This window comes from Mustela putorius, unplaced genomic scaffold, assembly GCF_011764305.1.
Source record: "Mustela putorius furo isolate JIRA1106 unplaced genomic scaffold, ASM1176430v1.1 tig00000827_pilon_pilon_pilon, whole genome shotgun sequence".
NCBI classification, from domain to species: Eukaryota; Metazoa; Chordata; class Mammalia; order Carnivora; family Mustelidae; genus Mustela; species Mustela putorius.
This window is the reverse complement of record NW_025421489.1, coordinates 1841849-1867999: the sequence shown is the minus strand read 5'-3', so window position 1 is coordinate 1867999 and position 26151 is coordinate 1841849. Positions and strand designations below refer to the sequence as shown.

General features: G+C 36.9%; 1 protein-coding gene across 1 annotated transcript in view; it reads left to right on the top strand.

Annotated features, from left to right (window-relative positions):
- Positions 1-26151, top strand: part of GPR158 (G protein-coupled receptor 158) — a 421977-nt gene that overhangs the window by 221568 nt on the left and 174258 nt on the right. The window contains exon 4 of the mRNA XM_013058942.2: positions 11566-11762. Within this exon, the coding sequence (XP_012914396.1) occupies positions 11566-11762 (197 nt within the window). The remainder of the gene's footprint in view (positions 1-11565; positions 11763-26151) is intronic.

Genomic DNA, 26151 nt, shown 5'->3' with positions numbered 1-26151 from the left:
GAGTATCCTGTGTGTGCTACTTTTGCCCTCCTATTGTGTCTGAGTCACTTTTTCTTTCAGTGCAGTCAGCTGCACTGACTCTCTGCATGTTGTGGTCTGTATTTGTTCTCTGTGGTGTTAGGGGGACCCAGCAGGCCAGCTTTGATGGGGAACTTGGAATAGTTCCTTCTGCCAAGGAACTTGGGAGTGGGGCAGGGTTATTACCAAATTTGCATTGGGCCACTAGTCATACCTCAGATTCCCTGAAATGATGCACCAGCTGGGGGCCAGGGTGGCTGGGATGCATCACATTGGCTAGGCTTGGCTAGGCTTGGCATGTGGTGGCAGCTGTGCATCCGGTAGCTGGGTGGAGCCTATATGTTCCCCAAATTTGCCCTGAGCCCAGGGTTGAGGCTAGTAGGAATGGAGTATGCAAGTCCTCAGGTGCACTGCTAGCAGGTTAATAGCAAGTGTCTCGAGCACCTCCTGCAGGTGGCTCTGTGTGTATGCTGGAAGGCAGGGAAGGAAAATGGCAACTGCCAGTTCTCTCAGATTTGGAGAAATCCCCCAACATGCTCTGAGATCAGTATGAACAGCTCTGTCTCCCATTTACCAATACCAACACCCTCCTTCCCTAGTCCTGTTGTGTAAACTGTTTCTGTGTTGTCTCTTTGCTCAAGCTGCTTTCTCTTTCAGGGCAGAGACCCAGCTATCACTAACCATTCTGGTTTGCCCACTGCTGAGTCCACTGACTTAAAATACTAGGCTGCAAGTCCTCTTGGTTTTAGAAATTCCCACAATTCAGCTTCTCTGGTTTTCAAACCCAGATGTTACAGGTTACGGGGATTAATCTTCTCCATGATCTCCTTGGTACAGGGGCCCATTTCTCTGCCCTCTTCATGTGTACAGCTCCCTCCCTGATGAAGGCAGCCTCCCTCTCTGCCTTTCTGACCTTCTTAACCTTTCAGATGCAGCTTCTTCCCTATATTTATTTGTGGAGTTTGATCTGCCAGTCTTCGGATCACTCTCCAGTTTATTGACTTAGATGTGGATGATACCTAGTTGTAAATGTGGGATGGGGAGAATGCAGGGTCGTCCTACTCTGCCATCTTCCCAAGCTCCCAGAACAAATGTACTCTGTTTTAATTGCAGAAGAGAATTTGTTCTTTTTCCTTTTTTTAAAAAAAATCTTCAGTTATGTCTTAAATAGAAGAAATAACTGATCTCAAACCCAAATGTTTAGAATGTTGCAAAATGTCTTATGTGAGCCCATGACAATACCAATCTGAGTTGTTGAATATGGCAAAATCTGAGAAGAGAAACTATTTTTCTTTCTTTCTTTTATTTTATTTATTTAATTTTTTTTTTTTTTTGCTAATGTGAAAGTAAGGTTGTTATTTTGGTGATGATTTTAAGCTTAAGCTTCTTGGGCCTCCAGGTCTTGAAAATCTGATTTGGGTAGTTTGACCAACCCAGTTTGTTAGAGCATCTCACCTTACTGCAATTCAGTTACAATCTATATAACAAAAAGTAAGCTGGAGGGGGTCCTGCTCTTTAAATAAAATAGGAGTAATTAATTGTATTCCCTATAATCTTTAACAAATTGGTGGAGACATAGTATTACAGAGGAAAGAAAAAGACCAGAGGCAACAATAAACGATTTCTGCAAAGTAAATTGCTTTGTGAATGTATAGGGAAGTATTTAATAGCATTATTAGAATTATCTGTGTGTCCCGCAAGGTCCCCAAGCTTCTTCATCTCTTTGTGTGTAGCTTATGGCTAAGCATGTTGCTCAGATCTAGGTGGCACCATTCAAATTGTATTGCATCTGAACAGCACCAGAAACAGCTGATTTTGGAATCTAGAAACTATCATAGTTTTTGGTTTTGGTTTTGGCTTTTTTTGGTGCCCTGTGTCCCATACTCTTGACCCACTTCATATTGTAGCTATTATGATAGTTATGGGACATGCTGCCAGTTTCTTACTTTAAATGTCCACAGAATTTCTTCCCTTTTTTTGCCTCAGGGCTTTCTCTGAAATCCCATAAGCTTGCTCAGCCTTATGCAGGAGTGCAGAGGAATTGAAGGCTCCTGGGAACAGTTATCAACAAGCAGGATTGGTGGTTGCTGCGTAAGTGTGCCAGGTTCCTCCACTCTCTGGAGAGACAAATCTGAGGGGTGTTGTATGCAGCTGTTAGGTCCTCCCCAGAAAATTTAGTTCACATTCTCCATGGTGATATCCAGCTCAATACTTTTTATTGCCTTTCCTTTCTTTCTTGTTTGTAGCTCATTTTTCACTCCTGTTTTTTGGGGGATCACCTACAAATCACCTATGTATACTCAGGTCCTTTTCTCAGGCTCTGCCTTTGGGGATCCCAAACCAAAACAGCAGCTTTAATTATTTGATAATAGTAAGTCATATTTAAACCCAAAGAAAGTGTTTATCTGCAGTTGGTTGTTTTAAAACTTTTTGAATTTATGATTATGGAAAAAAATAAATGCAATAACCTCTAAAATTTGAGTCAGAGACAGGGAAAGTTTTGTGTGACTAAGAATTTTGTTGGTCATTAGAGGACTCTAGGAGTCATCTCTGTCTACATTCATTCTTTTGATGATCTGCCCCAGTAGCAGAGCTATAAATGCTGTCTATGTGCCCATTAACTTTGTGTCTTTATCATCAATGCAGACCTTTCTTCCAAACTCCAGACTTGACATCATCACTTTAGTCTCCAGTAGACATCTTCAAACTGAAATGTCAAGTTTGAATTTATGGCCTACTCCAAAAACTTCCACATGCATTCTTCTCCATTTTGGTTGATAGTAACTTCATCCATCCATTTGTCAATGCCAAACAGTTAGGAATTATCCTTGACTCTTTCTCCCTCATTCCATAACCAAATCATCATAAAAACCCTCTTGACTCCATCTTAAAATTCTGTCTGAATTTAAAGTTTGTACTGTTGTACTGTGGCTCCAGCCACCACAGGTTTCAAGTAGATTACTGGAAACCACTCACTAATTTCCCTACTTTTACCCTTACCCACTCCAGTATATTCTGCATACCAAAATAATCCTGTAACAACACAAGGTATACCATGTAACTTCCCTACTCAAAATCCTTCATGGCGCTCTATCTTACTGAGGGTAGAATCCAAGTCCCTGTAAGTGGCCCACAAGTGCCCTTTATGATTGGCCCTATTACATCTCTGCCTTCAACTTCCACTATACTGCCCCACACTCAATCTGCTCTAGCCACAGCAGCCTCTTTGCTCTTCCTCACATACACCTGATATGCTCCCACTTCTGGATCTTTGTAATAGCTATTTCCTCTGTCTGGAATTCTCCTCAATCACAACAGAATGGATAACTCTTATTTCCTTCAAATCTTTGCTCCGATATCACCTTTAGAATGAGATCTACATTAGCCACTTACTTAAAATTGCAGCTCCTACCTCCAGTAGATCTGATTCCCCTGACTTTGCTCTACTAATTTTTCCTCTTGGCACTTCTCAGTTTCCATAACATGTTATTTACCTATTACGTTGATTGGTTGTGTCCGTTTTCCTCAATAGAACACATATTCCACAGGCACAGAGATCTTTGTTTTGTTCACTAATTAATTCCAGTTAAATAGTTCCTGACACATAATTTAACACTCAGAAAATAGTTGCTGAATTGAATAATAATTTGTTTCTATCAAATTCTGTAAAACTTGAAGTATTATTTTATCAATGCTTTTTGTCTTCAACCTCCTTCCAAAACTGATTGGGAGTACCATACAGAAATATATACTTGACAACAGAATAACAATTAACAATTAATGAGGAAATTGGGCAAAAGTAAAATATTTGTCATGAAAAAAAATCAGGGATAAGCTTAGATGTTGAGCACTTACTAAAGGTAGACCATAGCTTTGGTCCTAAGCCAAAAGAAACTCTCAAATTAAAATTGGTTAAAAACAATGAAAAAGTTGGGCACCTGGGTGGCTCAGTGGGTTAAAGCCTCTGCCTTCGTCTCAGGTTATGATCCCAGGGTCCTGGGATCGAGCCCCGCATTGGGCTCTCTGCTCAGCAGGGAGCCTGCTTCCCCCTCTCTCTGCCTGCCTCTCTGCCTACTTGCAATCTCTGTCTGTCAAATAAATAAAATCTTAAAAAAAGAAAAACAAAACAAAACAAAAAAACAATGGAAAAGTTAACAAAGCTGGAGGACTTGGAAATGTAGTTAGAATGTGACTGTAACTGCTTGCTATGGTCATGTTACAAAAGTTAACAAGTTCAGATATACAAAGCACTTAACATTCTGCAATGCATTTGACCCTTGGAACAACATGGGGGTTTGGAGTGCCAATCCCCTGCAAAGTGAAAAATCCATGTATAATTCCTCACTTCCCCAAAACTTCACTACTAATAGCCTACTGTTGCCTATAAGTCCTACCAATACTTTAGAGTTGATTAACACATATTTTGTATATATATTATGTACTATGAGTTATTATTACAATAAAGAAAGCTAGAGAAAAAACATTATTAAGAAAATCATAAGGTAGAGAAAATACATTTATTGCATTGCACTTATCAGTATCATAAGTTTATGTTATCTTTTTTCAAGATGAATCATGTATCAATACCTACATCAGTATTATCTTTTATGTAACAAGACACTGTAGATGCTATATGTATTACTAACAGTAGACATCAAAAATGAAAAGATAATGTGAAAAAGAAATTTATATTTAGTTATAGATATTACAATTCATGCATTGATAAAGAAGCAGCAATATGATTGCTTTATAGTAACCTAGTGTAATCAACACAGTTACTTCATGAAGGCCTACCCTATTTGCTAAGGAATATAGCATATTTTATGGCATACAGAGGCACCTGGGTGGTACAGTTAGGCATCCTACTCTTGATTTCAGCTTAAGTCATGATCTCAGGATTGTGGGATCGAGCCCAGTGGCGTTTCCATGTTCAGTGCAGAGTCTAATGGACATTCTCTCTCCCTTTGCCGCTCCTGCTTGTGCTCTCTCTCTTGCTAAAATAAATAAATCCTAAAGAAAAAAATTTCAAGACATGCAGTATTTTTTTTTTAAGATTTTATTTATTTATTTGACAGAGATCACAAGTAGGCAGAGTCAGGCAGAGAGAGAGGAGGAAGCAGGCTCCCTGCTGAGCTGAGAGCCCGATGTGGGACTCGATCCAAGGATCCTGGGATCATGACCTGAGCCGAAGGCAGAGGCTTTAACCCACTGAGCCACCCAGGCGCCCCAAGACATGAAGTATTATAATCATCTTCTTAATATAGTATTGGAAACATTGTTACATTTTTAGAGAAAAACACTTACCTGTGCTGCCAGGCTAAGCACAGTTTCTCCCATTATGAGAGAAAGAGAGGGCTAGGATATGGTAACATAATTCTTCAAAAGCCAAGTTATAAAACTGTAAGCAAACTAACACAATATTAATTTTATATTAAATATCACTTACTGCATATCTTTGGAAAGATAGCTTATCCACTTCCATATGCGTCTTGTACATGATGTTCTACACAATGAATGCTTAAGCAGGGTTGGTGATGATGATGCAGAAATGTCTCCTACAATTCTTGCTTGACAGCTATTAGATTTTCACATGAAGTGGTGTACATGCACAACAAGTAAGTTTATTAACTGTTTGACATGATTATTATTTACTATTCATTAAATGGAAGTAGATCATCATGGAAGTCTTTACCTCATTGCTTTCTTGTTGAGTAGGTTGTGGAGGAGGAGGAGGAGGAGAGGAGGAGGAGGAGGAAGAAGAGGAAGAGGGGATGGTTTGACTGTCTCAGGGGTGGTATAGGTGGAAGAGGAGGCAGGAGAATGAGGCACACTTGCTGTAACTTTATGGAAATACATTTATTTTTTCATTTCTCTAAAACTGTTTCTATATGGTACCCATCCTTCCACCATTGTTTGCTTTAGTTTTAGTGCCTGTATCATAGAATGGTCCATGCTGTTAAAGAAGTTAAAGCAGTCTTGAATAACCAGAACCCTTCTGCCAGATTGTCTAATGTCAGTTTGTTTTCTGATACTACTTCTTCTACCTCTTCCTCCTCATCATCTGGCATTGGTTTGGAAGCATTCATCTCCATCAAATAGTCTTCTGTCAATCCCTACGCTGTGGTATCTATTAACTCTTACATTTCTCCAACATCCGTATCACCCTTTACCCTCACCCCCTGCCTTTTTTGCATGGCTCTGTTGTAAATCCTGTGAAGTTATGCACAACATTTGTCACAGGTTTTTCCAGTAGGAATTTAGTTTTGGCCTTGGCTTTTATGGCCTTTTCTGTTATAATGATGTCATCCTCGGTGGTGTAATCCTTCTAGACTTTTATGATGCTTTCTCTATTGTGGTTCTCTCTCTTTTTAAAATTTAAATTAAATTGGCCAACATACAGTAGTACATTATTAGTTTCAGATGTAGAGTTCATAATTCATCAGTTGGATATAACACCCAGTGTTCCTCACATCACATGCCCTTCTTAATGCCCATCACCCAATTACCCCAACCCCCCACCTCCCCTCCACCAACTTTCAGTTTGTTTCTTATGGTTAAGAGTCTCTCATGATTTGTCTCCCTCTCTGATTTCTTCCTATTTGGTTTTCCCTCCCTTCTCTTACGATCCTCTGTACTATTACTTTTATTCCACATTATGAGTGAAACCGTAGGATAATTATCTTTCTCTGACCTATTTCATTCAGCATAATACCCTCCAGTTTCATCCATGTTGATGTAAATGGTAAGTATTCATCCTATCTCATGGCTGAGTAATATTCCATTGTGGTTTTCTTTCACAGCCATGACAGTCATTTTCATAGAACACCATGTAACGAGCCTCAAAGGTCCTTATGACATCCTGATCTAGAGGCTGAATTAGAGATATCTTGTTTAGGGGCAAGCTTAACTTTTCCCCTGCCTTCAGTGTTGAATTCATGGGGTCCTGGCTGGCCAGGGGCATTGTCTGATATCAAAAGAACTTTAATAGGCAGTACCTTACTGGAGAAGTACTTCCTGACTTTAAGAACACAGCATTGATGGAACCAACCCAGAAAATGGTTTTCTTAAAGGCATCCAAGAACTCATCTGCTGCCTCTTGGTTGGCAAACACTGCTTCTCCTGTTATCTTGACATTTTTTAAGCCAAATGTCTTTCTAAAATTATCAAACCATCCTTTGCTGACATTAAATTCTCCAGCATTTAGATCCTTCACCTTCCTTTATCTTTAAGTTTTCATATAATGACTTCACTTTTTTCCAAATAATATTAGAGTCCATAGGTATGCTTTCCTTTTAGCAATCCTGTACCCACATAAAAGCTGCATTTTCAATATGAGATAAAAATATTTTCTTTTCTTTTCTTTTTTTACAATGGTTCTTACACTGGATTCTTTTATGTTGAAATGGCAGGCAACTGCAGCTGCAGACCTCAATCTCTAGTACATATCAATCTCAAGTACATATCTAGTACATATCAATTTCCCTCTTTCTTGTGATGTCATGACTTTTCTCTGCTTCTTGGAAGCCCTTCCAGCATCACTAGTGGTACTCTCTATGGGTCCCATGGTGTTATTCAAGGTTTACAGAATTGTCCTAAACACACACACATAAATACATGAGAATCCTGAATGACCACTTTTTATGAGTACAAAATTTACTGGAATGACAAAATGCTCCTGCAGAGATGATTAGCATCAGATGGGCTTCAGGCAAATACTGGCAATGCTCAAGCTCCCCACAGTAGCAACAGGAGATGGCTACACAATTACTGGAGTAGTACAGTATTACTACATTTAATTTGAAGCAGTTATGATTTAATACTACATCTATGCACTTGTTTACATTTCTCTCAACTATAGAATGGTTCCATGTGTGGTCTGTAAGTATGTATACATTTTGGTAAATTTTAAGTTTTTACAATAGATTTGTATATGTTTTATGATAATAAAAATTAAAATAGAATGGTAGCTATATATGTTTTAGGCATTTATGACATATCCAAATTTTTCTTTTGATTTTTCAATATTTCTAGGCTACGCAGTTTATCTGCTAGTTTTTCCAAGTTGTCAAAATTCTCCCAAAATTTATCAGTATATTTATTGAAAAAAAAATCCATGTATAAGTGGACCATGTGTTTCAAACCCGTGTTGTTCAATTGTACTTCTCAGGCATGAGTGATTCAAAATACTAAATAGCTCATACTGTCTAAGAGAATTATGCCATCAGGTATGAGTGAAGTTTTAAGTTTAATTTGTATTGAAAGTAAATACTATGTACTGCTAGGCTTATAGGCAACTAGGAGCTTCTTAAACCAATGAGAATATATCTGCCTATTTAGCTGAAGCAAGAAAGCAAAGATTGGCTTAAGAAGGACTATTTCACAAAACAAAGACTTTCCATAGATACTTTTTCTTTACTAACTTAACTTTTGTTGTGACTCTGTTTATAGTAGCTTGGTATATTGAGGATTGTTTGCACTTGTTAGGAATTACTGTCCTTTCTTACCAGATGTCCAGTCTGTAAAACCATAACTTTAATGTTTTGTTTTTTCTTTTCATTTTTTCTGATAGGAAGGTAAATTCAACCCATATTCTTCCGTTTTGGCCAGAAAGGGAAATCCTGACCTCTGTCTTCCAAATTTGTTCATGGACCTCTTGACATTTTTGTCACCAACATTAGTGCATCTGAATTCTTCCCAACTTTATCTTATTCAGGGCAGTGACCCCTTCTCACTTCACTCACAGGATTATCTAATTACTACTTGGTTAATTCAGTTACTGCTTTCTTAGTATCCCAGACTTTCATACTTTGTAGCTCTTGGTGTATATGCCAGTTTTTGTCCATATCAGATACTTGTTTTTAATCCCTTCTATGCCACTTGGCCTTATGTCTTATCCAGTCATTGTTCTATTGCCTGAAAACTTTGCATAAACACAGGTGTATTATGCTTTGCCTCAGATTAGAACCTCATACCTCACTTTTAAATTTCTTTTCTGCTGTGGGGCACTGCTAGAGTCATGGCACAAGATGCAGGAATCAGTTCCAAGTACACAAGTGCCTAACCAAAAAGTGTACAGGAGTGAATGACCCTGGAGGCTACCTTTGATCAATGAATAAGGTTGATGGTGAAGAAATGTTTTCCTCTTTAGTTCCTCAAACTAACTCAGGCTCAGGAGGTCTCTGGAGGATTGAACCCTGGCTACTCTGAAGGAGTGAGGGCTGCAGCCCCATTACAGCCTTGGACTGGCTTTTCCTCCCTCCCTGTGATGTAATGCCACTGTCACAGTCCTTTACTCTCTATCCTCGACTGCTATATCCTCCTCATTTGCTTCTATGCTGATAATTGTAGAAAATAAGGGAAAAAAAGCCATTTTGGAGAGGTGTTCCAGTAAATCATACCATCTTACACTAAATGGATTCTTTTTCTGCCAAGTGATCCCAACGAGTCATCTTGGGTACTGTTGCCACTTTAATATTTCATGTCTTCATTCTTAAAACTGGCCCTCCTCATTCTCAAGCTGAGTTGTTGAAAAGTATAAGACTTTACAAGATTGGCTGCCACATTGTCTTTTGTCTATATTGGAAAAATAGTTTTCAACTGATTCCTTCCCTTTATAAAAATCTATTTTAAAAATCTTTTTAAAAATTAATTTTATTTAAATTCAGTTAATTAATATATACTGCATTATTAGTTTCATTCAATGCAAGATTTATTGAAATAATACTCTATTTTATCTCATATTTATTCCCTAAGCCCTGACAAACTAGTTACAATATCTGTCACTCCTTGGAAACCACTGTCTTAACAGTCGGTGACAGATAAAACAATCATCATAACCTCATAGCCTTTCCTCAGTCATCATCTTTGATCACATGTCAGCATGTCCCAGTAAATCTGTTTTCTATTATGACATTGTAAAAATTCCTACCTGTTTAGCTTCTTACTCTTTGTATTCCCTAATCATTGTCTTCACCATTCCCTGAGCTCTCTGTAGGTTCTTTCTCTGACTGACCCATCTCCCAAACCCCAGTCTTCTATTATTGCTCATTTCTCATTGTATATTACTGCTGGACAGTAGGTTGGATCTCGAAGTTATCTTCTCTAAAATGGAGTTTATCATTCCCACTCACTTCCTCCTTGCCTCGGCTCTTTCTTCTGTCTTGTTTTTGAACAGTACTACTTTTCTTTAAGGCACTGGTGGATTTCAACTCCCTGTTTGCATCTTCAGTATTTGGAGAAGAGAAAACCAGGCACTCTGATTTATACATGTTAACTCGATACCCACAACAATTCATACTTCATACATAAATAAACTAAGACCCAAAGTAGTCAACTGAGTTGCTTAGTATCTCAGAGCTATCTGGAATGGGAACCATATCTACTGGATACTAAAACTTGTGCACTTTTCACTGTGTAATGAATAGTGACTTTTAAACAGCACAATATCCTGAACCATCAAAGAAATATTCAATTATGCTTTTGTTCTTATATTTATTAAGGAAGAAGAGCAGACAAATACAGTTAGATTATGAACCGTCAACAAGAATTGAAAGTGATAAAGACTTTCTGTTAAACTTTGTGTTATTAAAATGCTGTTAACCAGAGCAACCTCATTCCCAGATTCCTCAATCAGTCAAGGTTGTATTACATACTGAACAGGGTAGTTGTGTTACATACTAATTCAGGTATATATTCACTAATGTCTTTCATATTGAGTTCAGAGTTGGAAAAAGTTTTTTCTTTGTTTTTTTTGTTTTTAGTATATGTTTTTAATTGGATATTTCCCAGTGTTAAACTCAAAGAAAATCTTTTTCCTATTGAGCTTCAGAGCTAAGTTAAGTTTGACAACTGAGACGGAAGAATCTTAAAGTAAAGGGCTGATCAGTAGCAGCAGTTAGTTAGTAGTGAGGAAATGTCTTATGAGTAGGCAAAGTGGGAAATTACATGATAGCCTGTAAGTATGGCTTATACTCTGGGTAAAGGATGCACCATCATTAGGCAATTACACACTGAACAACTGCCAGTTAAGTACCATTTTATCCAATTTAGACCTAATGAACTTAGTAGATGAGCTCCCCACTGAATTAAGGAGCAATCAAAGCCTCATTTTGGATTCTGTGCCATCTAGGTCAAGACGTTCCAAAAGTGTTGTGTATTACTTGGTACAGAAAAGAGATGACTTTCTTATCCTTCCTTCTGGTTAATTCTTTAACACATATTTATGAATATGATTTCTGCCATAGGAAATATCATTTGGGGATTGATAGATAATGATATGACAGAATTGGAAAACTGGTCTTTGCCTTTAAGGAGTTTTATTTCCATTTTTGCTAATGTTTTTCAATTACCTTGAGTCAATTTTTTTTTTAATTGAAAGGATAAAAAGAATTTTATTTAAGTCTAAAAACAAAGTAACTCTCCCCCAGCAAGAAGGTTGATAAAAGGTCTTTAGAAAGAGGGATAAGGAACAAAGAGGTGAGGATGTGTTTTGTGTACTCACCTATCTCAGAGGTGCAATGACACTGTGGTTTTATTTGGAACTTTCAGGAAGTGCAAAAGATGTGTCAGAAGAAGCCCATGTCTGCCTACCCTGCAGGGAGGGCTGCCCCTACTGTGCTGATGACAGCCCCTGCTTTGTCCAGGAGGATAAGTATTTGCGACTTGCTATCATCTCCTTCCAAGCCCTGTGTATGCTGCTCGACTTCGTTAGCATGCTGGTGGTCTACCACTTTCGCAAAGCAAAGGTAAACCCAGGTACCCTGGTTATGAGCTTCCTTTTATTATGAAGTGACCTCTTCTTTTCTCGAGCAACTAGAGTTTTTCCATGTTCCACTTGCTTCTCTATTTAGCAAAAGTCTTCCTATAATATAATCAGACTAGAGTATGCACATTATATTCTTTAACTCTGTCTTCCCAGGAGAAATAGGAATTAAAAATATAGAATCTTATTATAACATTTTCTTCTACAGAATGTTTCCCCCTATTTAGCCTGAAGTTTGAGTATTTTACTGCCTTAAAGAACTCTCTTTTATATCTCTTTGCCTTCTAGAAGAACTTATTCTGCCAGTAACCAAAGTATTGTTAATTTTTTTCATATTTAGAAAGCTTTTTGATATTTATTATATTTCATTTTTATTTATCTTAGCCATATTTGAAGTTGGCAAATGGACTTGACTTTTTTGAGCAAGTATATTCAAAGTATAATGAGAGGTTGAAGAATAAATTTACTTATCAGCTTATATTTGGTCTTATTTTAGTGTCCCAGGATAACAGTGATCCTACAAAGAGCTTATATGGCTTTTGAGAGAGCCTGTCCTTCGGTCCTATTCTGAGAAATCAAACGGTAGTATAGATATTTGTATGCTTCTCAGTCAGGGGTGGATGAAATGGTAAAGTATTCAGGGCAAAGCTTTCTGGGGAGTTGTCTTCACTTGATCACCCAATTAATTATATGTTGCCAGTGTTGTTGTCAGAATTTGTGGTTCTCTTGCTTTCAGAAACTTATTTGTGCCATTGGGGAAAAAAATAGAAAGCCTAAAGTTTCCACCTTTTCTGAATTCAAATGACCCCTTCATGTTAGCAAAGTTGTACAGATTGGTTTAGATAACAGAGCTCATCAGAATCATGAAGTGTTCCCTTTAGAAATTTAAAAAATAAAACAATTCTCTGAATGGCGTCTATTATAAGGCCTCCAGTTAACATTTTAAAAATCCCCTCTCTTGAGATTGTAAGAGAATGTATCCATTATGTTAATGTTACAGACTTTAATAGTAATTTTAAATAGGTAGTTTCATTAACAGAAGCATACAACACAAAATCAAGCTTTAAGTCAGCAAGAAAATGCAGACAGGCAAATTGCTCTTGATTTAACCAATACTTGTCATTCTTTTGAAACAAAATATGCGTTAAATTGTATATATAATAAAGTAGCAGGCAAGTAGAATGGAGAAATATCCAACCACCATTACCTAGATAAAATTAATTAGTTAAAAAAAAAAAAAAAAAACCTGTCACTGGCAGAGCAGATAGAATTGAAAGTTCTATTTAATAAACTGTTGTGAAATCACTCTATATAATGCCATTCATTCACACAGGGGATAAAAGAATTTTACTTGATTATAATCATTAATGATTGCTGTGCTAAATGAAGTTAATGATACATGATGGGTAGAATATTACATTGGATATTAAGAAAACTGAGATAGTTCTTGCTAGACCAAACAAAGTCTTAATCTTTGTTGATGTTATTTAACATTCCCAAAATTATTAACTTTTCAAATTTCTCTGGACCTTCATATGAAATACTACTTTATAGGGCTTTCATGAGAATTGGTATCTTTACATATCATTTGGTGAAATTTCTGTGGATACAAACTAGCTGGAATAGATAAATTAGACTTTATTGAGTTTTAAGATGGCCGCCTTTTGAAGATTCAGTTTTCACAGAATGTGACATAACATAGAGGGGTTTATTTTTAGAAAATAATATAGATAATAAAGTCAGTGAACATGGATCCTAGTATATTGATGAAAGGAAACACTTGGTGAACTTTTCTCTTCTGATTTCAACTACCAAAAAGAATGATTAATTATCAAAGCAGTAAACCATTTCCATTGTGGAAATTGCATGTTTATAGCAGGTAGACATTGGCTTTGCTTTTTAAAGTTTTTATGTCTTTACAGCATTTCTTTGCATAAAGCAGAAAACTGATGATCCCATTTGAAGTACTACTGATGTCTTATGAGTTTCCCATTGAATTGCCCGCCCACCAGTAATTAAAAGAATGAAAACCTTAATCTATAAGTTTACATCTATTTTGACCAAAGAGGAAAACTTTAGTTCCAACATAGAAGTAGCATAATATTGTGGGTAAGTGTGCAGACCCTAGAGTCAGACTGTTTAGACTCGAATCCTGTCTTAGCCCGCGAATGCTATTACACTTCGGGAAAATTGCTTAGCTTTACTTTGACTAGCTTTTTCCTCTGTAAAATGGGGCTTAACACACCACATGCAAAAATAAGTTAAAAATGGGTTATACACCTAAGTATTAGGCTCAAAACTAAGAAACATATTTTTAGAAGAAAACATAGGCATACATCTTCATGATCTTGGGTTAGGCGATGTTTCTTAGTTACAGCATGAAAAGCGTAAATGACAAAAGGAAAAAAATAAACAAATTGAACTTCATTAAAATTAAAAACTTTTGTGGATCAAAGGACATCATCAAAAAAGTTAAAAAGACAACCCATAGACTAGCAGGAAATATTTGTAAATCATACTAGAACCTAGAACATATAAAGAATAAAAAGATTAAAAATGGGCAAGGGATCTGAATAGATATTTCTCCAAAGAAGATATACAAATGGCCAATATGCATACGAAAAAAAAGCTCAAGAACATTAGCTATTGGGAAAATTCAGTATATGTGCTGCCGAAGCGAGCAAAGTTATTGGGAAAATTCAAACAAGCCCCCAGCACACAATAGCATAGCTAAAAATAAAAAGACAGTAACTAGCATTGTTGAGGATGTGGAGAAATTGGAACTCTAATTGCAGCCACTTTGGAAGATAGTTTAGCAGTCCTTCAAGAAATTAAAAAATAGACTTATATTGTGACCCAGTAATTCCACTTCTAGGTATATGCCCAGAAGAATTGGAAACATATGTCCACAATGGCTAAAATAAAAAACATAGGAAATAATAAGTGGTGGCAAGGATGTGGAGAAAAAAGAACCCTTGTGCACTGTTGGTGGGAACGCAAACTGGTGCAGCCGCTGTGGAAAATCTGCAGGTTCCTCAAAAAGTTAAAAATAGAATTATCAGCTGACCTAGTAGAGTCACTACTGAGTATTAAACCCCCCAAAATGAAAACACTTATTCGAAAAAGTATATGCATCCCATGTTTATTGCAATATTACTTACAACAATCAAGATATGGAAACAACACAGCGTCCATCAATAGATGATGAATGGATAAAGATGCAATGGGTGTGTATAGCAGAATATTACCCATAAAAAAAGATGAGATATTGCCATTTGTTACAATGAGGATGGATCTAGAGGGTATAATGCTAAGTCAGAGAAAGACAAATGTATTTCACTCCTATGTTGAATTTAAGGAACAAAACAAATGAAAAAAGAAAGAAAAAGAGAAAAACATAAAACTGCCTCTTAAATGCAGACAATAAACTCATGATTGCTGGGGGGAGAGAGGTTGGTAGAATAAAGTAGATTAAGAGTATACTTACCTTCATGTGCACTGAGAAATGTATAGAACTGTCAAATCATTATATTGTACACCTGAAACTAATAAAAAAGAAGAAAATATTTACCTACATAAAAATGTTCACACAGATGTTCATAGAAGATTATTTATAATAGCCAAAAAATGGAAACAACCCAACTTTTCATCAGTTGATGAATGGATAAATAAAATGTGGTATATCCATTAAATGGAATATCTTTTTGTCAATAAAAAGGAATAAGTACTGACACATGCTACAACATGGTTGACTCTTAAAAACATGTTAAATGAAAGAAAATATTCATGAAAGATCATTTATATGAAGTTTACCTTTATATGAAATGCCCAGAATAGGCAAATCAATAGAGCCAAGTAGATTAGTGGTTATCAAAAGATGCAAGGAGGGAAGAATGGGGTGTGACTGCGAATAGGTTCAAGGTTTCTTTTGCAGGGGATGAAAATTTTCTAAACTTAGGTTATGGTAATACATTTCACAAGTCTGTCAGTATACTAAAAACCACTGGCTTGTACACTTTACAAGGATAAAAGGTATATTAATTATAACTCAATAAAGCTATTACAAAATTTTTAAAGGAGTTTATTACTTACCTGACAGGATTCTTTTGAAGGTATAATGCAATAATTCATATAAAGTACCTTACTAGACATTTGTCTTTTATTATTATATTATTTTAGACCACTTTGTGAAATTAGCCGTTTGTGAAACGGTTTGTGAAAGAAGCCGTTTGCTTCTTGTTAGGGGTTAAATATGACATTTTTAAAAGATTCTTTAATTTATTCATTGAGAGAGAGACAGAGAGAACACACAAGTCAGGGGAGGCAGAGGGAGAGGGAGAAGCAGACCCGCAGTTGAGCCAACCAGGGACCCTGACGTGGGTCTCCATATCCCAGGACCCTGAGATCATGACCTGAGGTGAAGGCAGACGCTCAACCATCTGAGCCACCCAGGAGCCCCAAGTATGATATTCAAAATAGCTTAAAAGATAAGGTATTGAAAAATATAGCCAGTGGGATTCCAGGCAATGGAATTCTAGGCAATAAAGTCATTTAAATTTTCTTTATAATCGCAAACAGTCAGCTTGTACTAACCTTAATAGGTTGTCCAGATAGCTGAAATGAGCAAAACACCAATGGTACAGATTCTTTTATTTTGGCTACATTTTCATCATGAAAGAATGGAAGGAATGCTAAACTATAAGCAGGGTAGTTTCGCTTGGTTGTCTCAAGTGGAAAAAAAGATCTTTTTAGTTTTTTAATTCAATAATTATTTATTGAGGATCTGCCATTGCTAGGCATTGTGATACCCAATATAATTTGAAGAACAAGGGAGAGTATTCCTTTTTTATTTAATAATTTTATTTTGTTTTTTTAATTTAAACTCAGTTAGCCAACACATTATTAGTTTCCAAAAGTAGAGATCAGTAACTCGTCAGTTGCATCTGACACCCAGTGCTCGTCACATCACATGCCATCCTTAATACCCATCACCCAGTTACCTCATTCCCCCACCCCACCTCTCCTCCAGCAGCCCTCAGTTTGTTTCCCATAGTAAAGAGTCTCTCGCAGTTTGTCTCCCTCTCTGCTTCCTTCCCGTTCAGTTTTCCCTCCCTTCCTTTTTGATCCTCTTCACTGTTTCTTATATTCCACACATGATTGAAACCATGTGATAACTGTCTTTCTCTGATTGACTTATTTCAGTCAGCATAATACCTTCCAGTTTCATCCATGTTGATGTAAATGGTAAGTATTCATCCTTTCTGATAGCTGAGTAATATTCCAGTGTGTGTGTGTGTGTGTGTGTGTGTGTGTGTGTGTGTGAGATCTTCTTTATCTATTCACCTGTCAGTGGACATCTTGGCTCTTTCCATCGTTTGTCTGTTATGGACATTGCTTCTACAAATTTGGGGTGCATGTGCCCCTTCATATCACTGCATTTGTACCTTTGGGGTAAATACCTAGTAGTACAATTGCTGGGTCGTAGGGTAGCTCTATTCTTAACTTCTTGAGGAACCTCCATACTGTTTTCCAGAGTGGTTGTACTAGCTTGCATTCCCAGCAACAGTGTAAAGATTTCGCCTTTCTCTACATCCTTGCCAACATAAGTTGTTTCCTGACTTGTTAGTGTTTCCAATTCTGTCTGGAGTGAGGTGGTATCTCATTGTGGTTTTGATTTGAATTTCCGTGATGGCTAATGATTCTGAACATTTTTTCAGGTGTCTTTTGGACATTTGTATGTCTTCCTTGAAGAAATGTCTGTTCATGTCTTCTTCCCATTTTTTGACTGGATTATTTGTTTTTTGGATATTGAGTTTGATAAGTTCTCTGTAGATCTTAGATGTTAGCCATTTATTTGATATGTCATTTGCAAATATCTTCTCCCAGTCTGCAGGTTGTTTTTTTTAGTTTTGTTGACTATTTCCTTTTGCAGCCCTAGAGGTGAAAGATTGTAGCCCCCTCTGTATCATAAAGCCTCAGGGATAAGCAGTCTTCACTTTTGCCTGTGCCAAACTCTGCAGACTGCTGCATGCACACCCATGCCAGTCCCCCCTCGGGAGGGAGGAGGGTTGCCAGGGGTCTGCTGCCTGCAGTGCCCCCCATCCAGAGAGTGGTCGCTGGATCGTGTGCTCACCCATGCTGCCCCTCCAGGAGGAAGGAAGAGCATTGCTGAGTTTCTGTCCTTTGCTGGACCTCCACACTGACAATGGTTGCCTCTTCCTGCCACAGTTCTCAGTTTATGGCAAACCGAGCTGAGAGCCCACACCTGGGCCTGCTGACCATAGCCCGTTTCCCTGCTCAAATGCTTGGGAAGTCTGCTGGTCCAGGCACCCCCATTCTTTCTGTGACCCCAGGGATCCTGAGGCCACACTGTCCCACCTAGGATTCTTCTCCCCTTGCCACATAAGTACTTTTCAGCAGGGATGTTTCTCACTGGAGCAGTCTTCTAAAGGTTCTGATTTTGCACTCCAGGCCGATCGCTTTCCACCGCCTTTCAGAAGTTTTTTTCCCCACCCACTGTTTCTCTTCTGATATATCCAAACCTCAGATTCACTTCTTCACACCTCTTACCTTGCAAAATGTGGTCATTTTTCTATGTGTGGAATTTCAGCAATTCTTTTCTTACATCGCAGGTTGATTTCACAGGTGTTCAGAATGATTTGATAGATATCTGGCTAAATTCAAGGGACCAGATGAAATGAGGTCCCCTACTCTTCCTCCATCCTGCCTCCCCCCTCAAAAACAATCTTTTAAATACCCAAACTCCACAAGTGCTTGATCACATACACATCTGCAGTTACACAAATATTTGTATAGTGATGATCATCTTTAAAAAGCATTTACTTTTATGTAGCTTTTTGTTCTTTTTATGGGTGATTTAGTATACAACTAAATTATGGTTATTCACTATTCATATTTATCTATATCACTGACTTTTCTAGGAAGGTTCTTTCCTTTACCTTCAAAATGGGAAAGTTACAGAAAACTTGGGAGATTATCAATTGTTAAGTCATGGAACACTTGCTTCTTATGTTATTACAGTGGTAACAGTTTAAAAGTTGATAATTTAAATAAATTTATTACCAGTTTCCTGGTTTTTATTAAGAAAGATAAAAGGGATACCTGGGTGGCTCAGTCAGTTAAGCATCTGACTTTGACACAGGTCATGATCCCAGGGTCCTGGGATCTAGTCCTGCATCAGGCTCCTTGCTCAGGGGGGAGTCTTCTTTTCCCTCTGCTCTTCCTCCTGCTTAGTGCTTGCACTTGCTTGCTCTCTCTCTCTCGCTCGCTCTCTGACAAATAAGTAAATAAAATCTTTAAGAGAAAAAAGATGACAAACTATGAGAACTAGAGAATGAAGCAGCCCCTCTTTTCAAAGAAAAGAAAACCCAGCTTCTGAGAGACTGTCAGTTGCATGAAGTTACCCATCCAGGTTGGGCTAGTTACATATTTATGTTTTGTCTTACTCCAGCACAGAGAATAAACCTTCTAGAAGATTAAAAGTATTAAGTGACTAGATTGAGGCTCAATGAAAAAAGAGTAGAAAAGATTAGTTGAAATCAAGGGTGAGGTTAAAATATGGAATGGACTCCGTGAGAGCCTAAGTATCCATTTTTAGTCCCTTGCCAGAAAGAACTTTCTGGGGTTTTCTAGTAGCACTGCAAAGAGGAGAAAAAAGTGAGTCAGTGTTCATAAGATAAAAACTGACCAGTCACCTAGTGAAACTTGAATACAACTATCATTAAGTCTTTTTGTTTTTTTTTAAGATTTTATTTATTTGAGACAGAGCAAGAGAGAGAGAGCATGAGCAGGGGGTGCTGGGCTCAAGAAGAAGAAGGGAGAAGCATACTACCCGCTGAGCAGGGAGCCCAACACAGGGGCTCCATCACTGGACCCCAGGATCATGACATGAGCCTACAGCAGATACTTAACCAACTGAGCCACCCAGGCACCCTGTCTTATTATTAAGTCGTGAGAGAAATTTCTCCTGTGGATTCTTAGAATATTGTTAAATGTACTGAATGATAAACATCTTTAAAAGAATAATTTTTATGACCTTATTTCTGTGAATTTTCTTGAAAGTGTGCTAAAGATTTAATGTTTAAATATAGCATAGGCAAATTAGTTCTACAGAGTTATCACAAATGTGGTCCTGATACATTGTTCTTTGCTATTTAATATGAAGGCAAGGATACTTCTAGAATATCTAGGTTGGAGCTGGCCAGCGTGCATCACACATGCCACCACTGCAAGACCGTGATGGACACATATGGTCCTCTTTCCCATTGATCCAGAATCAGCATCAAAACCTCTCTCATTAAGCAGGACTCCCCCAGGCTCTATGCACAAAATCTGGTTACCATCCTGGATCTAGAAAAATGGGAGGACTGCAAAGTCATCACATAAACCCTCTTAAATATTGTTGTTCTTTCCTGAGTTTTCAAAAGGTATTCACTGAGTGACACCAAATTTGAGGTTCTGCTCCCTGTCAAATTGAATGGCCACTTCTCGTGTTTCTACTGAGTGTGACGCTGTGTGCTACAATGGTGAGTCAAGCTGGTGACAGAACTGATACGTGCTAAGGAAGGCTGAGGCATCTAGTCAGGCATGCTCCTAAAAAGCACGGAGAATCTGAGACTTTTGCTCACTTCCCTTTGTCCAGCATGTGAGTCGTATTTTTTACCCAATTACAGCAGAATTCATGATAGGTAACATCTTAAATGCTTTTAGTATATAGACTCTATTTCATTAAGCACCTGTTAGAAATGGATCCCTTGAAAACGTCAGTCTCTTTTACTTATTAGACTTTTTCTGTGAATTCACAGAAATAAGCACATTCACAGATCAAAAATAGGACAAGTGGTGGCAGTGTCAAACCCAGCAGCTCATCTGTACATGGAGACAACATGCAAATACGCCATAATGATAACACATAGAGAAGTTCTCCATTGTAAAGTGAAATACGAAGAGACATAAGGATGATACTGACATTTGTCTTTTAGTTGCACTCTTTCCCCAGGGAAGTCTAATTATACGTACATTTAGTTAAATGAGGTTTACCCATGCCAAAAATATCAGCTCTGCAGTTAAGTACCAACAATCATTGGTCAAAGGTTAGTTGAACACTTTATCATTTTAAACAACACAAACTAGATTCCATTATATTTTTAGGTGAGGTTTGTAATATGATACCACAAAGAGCAAATTAAATTTTACTCTTAAATAATTAAGAAAACTGATGTTATACATTTGTCCTTACGCCCTTGGTTAACGATTAAATCTGTCAACAAACTGAATGATTATGACCCCAGTGAGATCTTCTAAAATAGCAATTTTAAAACAGTGCTGAATAAAGATGCTGAATATTAAATATTTTGAAATTATTTTTATGTTTTTAAACAAATAATATGACAAGTAAAATATTTTTCTTTTTTTTTTTACAAGTAAAATATTTTTCTATTAGCTGTTCCAAAGAGAATCGTTTGTTACAGCTTAATGTCAAGCGTTAGTATAATTTATTTCCAAATGAAAAATTTGAAAGAGAAAAGATACACTGGAAGGAACAGCAGCATATTCCACTTCTGAAAATAATCATTTGCTTGATTTAGTCTTAGTAGACTTTAGCATGTTTTTGTTTGAGCTTAGTAGTTTGGGGGGAAAAAAGTGATAATCATTTTTTAAAAGTGAGCTTACTGTGGTTTGTGTTTTCCCTTACATTCCTATAGCAGTTCTTTTTTTTAATTAGAAACTAGTTAACAAGGGATTTTATAGCTGTACATTTTTGGTTTGGAAAATTAGATGTTTTTAATATAGACTATGATTTGTTAATAAAATTCTACTAGGCTCATTATAATGTACTAACACCTATTTTGGTGAAATAAAGGGAGAGATATAACATTTTTATTGTGCTGAATATCCATAACACATAATTTACCATTTTTAATTCAGTGCCTTGAAATACATTCACAGTATTGGGCAGCCATCATCACTATCCATCCCAGAACTTTCATCATTCCAAACTGAACTCTGTACCTCTTGGTAACCTCTCTTCTACTTTCTGTTCTGCAAATTTGTCTTTGCAAAGTGTCTCATATAAATGAAATCAAACACTATTTGTCCTTTCATCAAAGGACTTAGCCTAATGTTTTAAAGTCTCATCCATGCTGTAGCATTTATCAGAAATAATATTCCATTGTATGCATTTAAGATATTTTGTTTCATCCGTTTCGCTGTTGATGAATATTTGGATTTTTTCACCTTTTGGCTATTGTAAATAATACTACCATGAACATGGCTGTACAAATGTCTATTTGTGTCTGTGATTTCAGTTCTTTGGCTATAACCTGGGAATGGAATTACTGAATCCTATGATCATTCTGTGTTTACCTTTTAGAAGAGTCACCAAACTCTTTTCCATGGAGGCCAGACCATTTGATATTTTTACCAATAATTCATGAGGATCCCAGTTCCTTTACATCTTTATCATCATTTGTTATTTTCTATTTGTTTGCTTTTAATAATGGCGATCTAAAGAATGAAAGTGGTATCTTTTTGTGGTTTTGATTTGCAAGATTAGTGACAGTTGAGCGTCTTTTCATGTGCTTGTAGACTATTTGTATATCTTCATTGCAGAAGTGTTCATTCAAGTCTTTCACTCACTTGAATCAGGTCATTTGGTTTTTCATCATTAGAGTATGAGTTCTTTATATGTTCTAAATATTAATCATTTATCAGATATATGATTTACAGATTTTTTTTATCCCATTCTCTGGGTTGTCTTTTATCTCTTACGTGTATTCTTTGGCACCCAAAAGTTTTTCATTTTGATAAAATTCATTTTACCTGCACTTACTTTTGTTGTCTGTGCTTTTGGTCTCATATCTGAGAAATCATTCCCAAAGCCAAAGTCACAAAGCTTTTATTCGATGTTTTCTTCTAGGAGTTCTGTACTTTTAGGCCTTATGTTTAGATCTTCAATCCATTTCGATTTTCAATCCATTTTAATTTTTGTGTATACTGTGAAGTAAGGACCAACTTCACTCTTTGGCATGTGAATATCTATTTTCCCAGCACCATCTGTTGAAGAGACTGTCATTTCCCCATTGCATGGTCTTAGCAACTTTATCAAAGATCATTTGACTACATTCATGAGGGTCTCTATTTGGGCTCTTTATTCTCTTCCATTGATCTGTGCCTTTATGCCATTACAACACTGTTTTGATTACTATGGCTTTGTAGTAGCTTTGTAGTAACCTTTAAAATTATGAAACGTGAGGCCTCCAACTTATTCTTCTTTTCAAGATTGTTTTAGCTATTTGGAGCCACTTGATATTTCATATGAATTTCTGTTTTTCCCAGAAAACCATCAGAATTCAAACAGGGAATGCATTGGATCTGTAGATCCCTTGGCTATTATTGCCATCTTTACAATATTAAGTCTTCTGATCCATGAACACAGGATACCTTTCTACTTATAGATGTCTTTTTTTTTCCATTTTTTTTTCAACATTGTTTTGTAGTTTTCATTATACAGGCCTTTTGTCTACTTGGCTAAATTTATTCCTAAGTATCGTGACATATCACTTTTCACAAATTGATTTTGGGATTTGTATTCTTCTTCAATTAAATGGATGCTTTACATATTGTCTTCTATACTGCCAATCAACCACGTCTATAATTTTCCTTTTATAATTAGTAATTGATATTCTTCTCTCATCCTCTTCATTTTCTTTTCCATTTATGGAAGAGAGGTACAGCATAATACATGAAAAAGGGTAGAATGGCTAGAAGCCAGAAGCTAGTACCTTCAATGCAGCTGTAGAGGTACTGTAGAAGTTGCATACTAATTTACAAAGTGTTTTTCTTTCTACAGATTTACTTATTTATTTTAGAGAGGGGATTGCAGAGGGAAAGGGAAGGGAGTTTTAAGCAGACTCCAAGCTAAGTAGGGAGCCTGACTCAGGACTTTATCTCACAACTCTGAGATCATGACCCTGAGATCATGACCTGAACCAAAACCAAGAGTCAGACATTCAATGAATGCACCACCCAGGTGTCCTCAAAATTTTTTTCTTAAACCTCTTTGAAGTACTAGCCAATTACTACACTCGACATAGGATGATGTTATTTATTTCTGTACATTTGTGATATATGATATTTCCCTTAATTTATTTCCCTAAGGATGACCGTATTGGTCTTAAATCTTATTAGGTATTTTAGTTCTGTTGAGCTAATAAAATATCACACAATATCACAACTATAATATTTTGTTATTCAGTATATGTGAGAAATTTGGCACTTTTATTTTTCCTCCTTCCCATTTTATTAACATGTAACTTATGGTTGGTTTCTATCGGTTTTCAATAAGAGCCATTGTGAGTTTCAAAGGGGAAACAGTTATTTAAAACATTTCTGATTTCTTGCCCTTGAGTTCTGAATTTTGGCCAATGTGTTTTCAAAATGTATCTTCAAATAATTTGCTTTGAAAAGGGTAATTTTATACCTATGTCATACCTGACCTCCCACGTCCCCAGCTGTGACTTTACATGGCAACACCCTGGTTAGGGCAGAAATGGGGGGTTACTTACATTTTCTTTCAAGATCTATTATTCCTGTTTCATTTATGTTTCAGAAATGAGCATTGTGGACCGTTTCCAGGGTTGCCCAGTTTTTGTTCTTTATGGAGCAGTATTTCTCATCTGAATACTTACTTCTTTATTTACTTTTACCATCACAATATGGTTCTTGTTTCATTGAGGTTGCAAAAAATATGATCTTCAGAGCTTTTTTTGATACTGAGAATTCCCGTATGTGTTAGCTTTTATATTATCTCTTCTCTAGTTAGTCCAGGCTTCTCTTTTAAGACCTCCAATTAAGTACAGGTTGGGTCGCAAGGCTTTCTTTTTTTAATATTCTCACTGTATTATGTTTGAAGAGTTTCTTGTGAGAAGCTATTTGTCTTCTATGTCATTCTTTTCATTTTCATCAGCTTTGAAGCTGTGGTCCTCTATCTGCAGGTTATTTTAAAATTCAGTGACTGTTTTTAATCTCTGTACTATTGTTCCTTATGCTTTCTCTTTTTCTTTGCAAAAGTTTCAGGGTCAAACAGCCCTGAGTTAAAAGTTAAAAATCCTACTTCTTCCATTTTCTAGATGTGTGACCCTAAGTTTACCTAATTACGTCCTTCATTAGCAGATCACTTAAGCTTTCTAAGTTACTTTTATCATATGTAAAATGGGGACAGTTGTAATGTATATCGAAGGGTTTATGAAAAATTAATGAGATATTATGAATGAATCACTTAGTGTAGTGCCTGATGCGTGCCCAGTATCTCTGCTGCTGCCACTGTTCCTACCCATCTCTCTTGCTGTGATTTCAGTTGGGGCAAAGTTCTCCTGAACGCCACCAAAAATTCAAGTAAAATGTTCCTCTGTTTCTTCTGTTTCTTTTTTTTTTTGCTATCAATCTATCTCAGAGTCATTTCCTCAAAACGATGAATTTATTCTTTTCAGTTGCACAAATTTGGACTGTTTATTCTTATCTTCTGCAATATTAGTCTATAGTCAAAAGGAGGAAGAGCAGAGTAATTCAAAGCCCAGATTTAAGTTAAAAGGAAATAGACAGTTGTTAGTTAGAGATGCAGCAATGGGGTAAAGGGGCCAGGAAGGGGCTGAAACATCCCAGTAGTGATATTTGGAGCACTTACTCTTTGGGCTGCTGATAAGGAACAATGACCTTGGAGAGAAGCTCCTATATCTCCTGCCACCCTTTTCAACCCCACCTCTCCCCACACTGTGTTCAAGTGTGTTTTGTTCTGGGTGCACTCATTTATACTACAACTAACCCTGAGCCCACTCACTGCGGAGCCAATGGCCAAGAATTTCTTTTTACAGAATTGGTCACTGGTCAGACCATAATGGTTTTTTTGTTCAGGTTTGTATTTACCTATTTACTGTTTACTCATCCATGAACATCATTCATTGCTGGTTCTCATGGCTAAGATAGATTTTCTCATTTGTATAATTTTTTAAAAGATTTTTATTTATTTGTTTGTTTGGGGGGAGAGAGAGAACATAGAGGAAGAGTGAGAGGGAGAATAAGACCCTCTTCTGAGCACAGAGCCTGATGCTGGGCTGGATCCCAGGATCCTGAGATCACAACCTGAACAGAAGGCAGATGCTTAACTGGCTGAACCCCAGGCACCTCTCATTTGTATAATTTTAAAATCATATCAATTTTGGAAAGGATAAGAGAGAAAGTGGCATTATATGCCTTGCTTGCCTTGCTGTCTTACTAAGAGTACCTATATTCTGTGGTATTTTATATCAGTTGTAAACTCTTAGAATTGGTATAAATTCTTTTCTGTGAGCTTG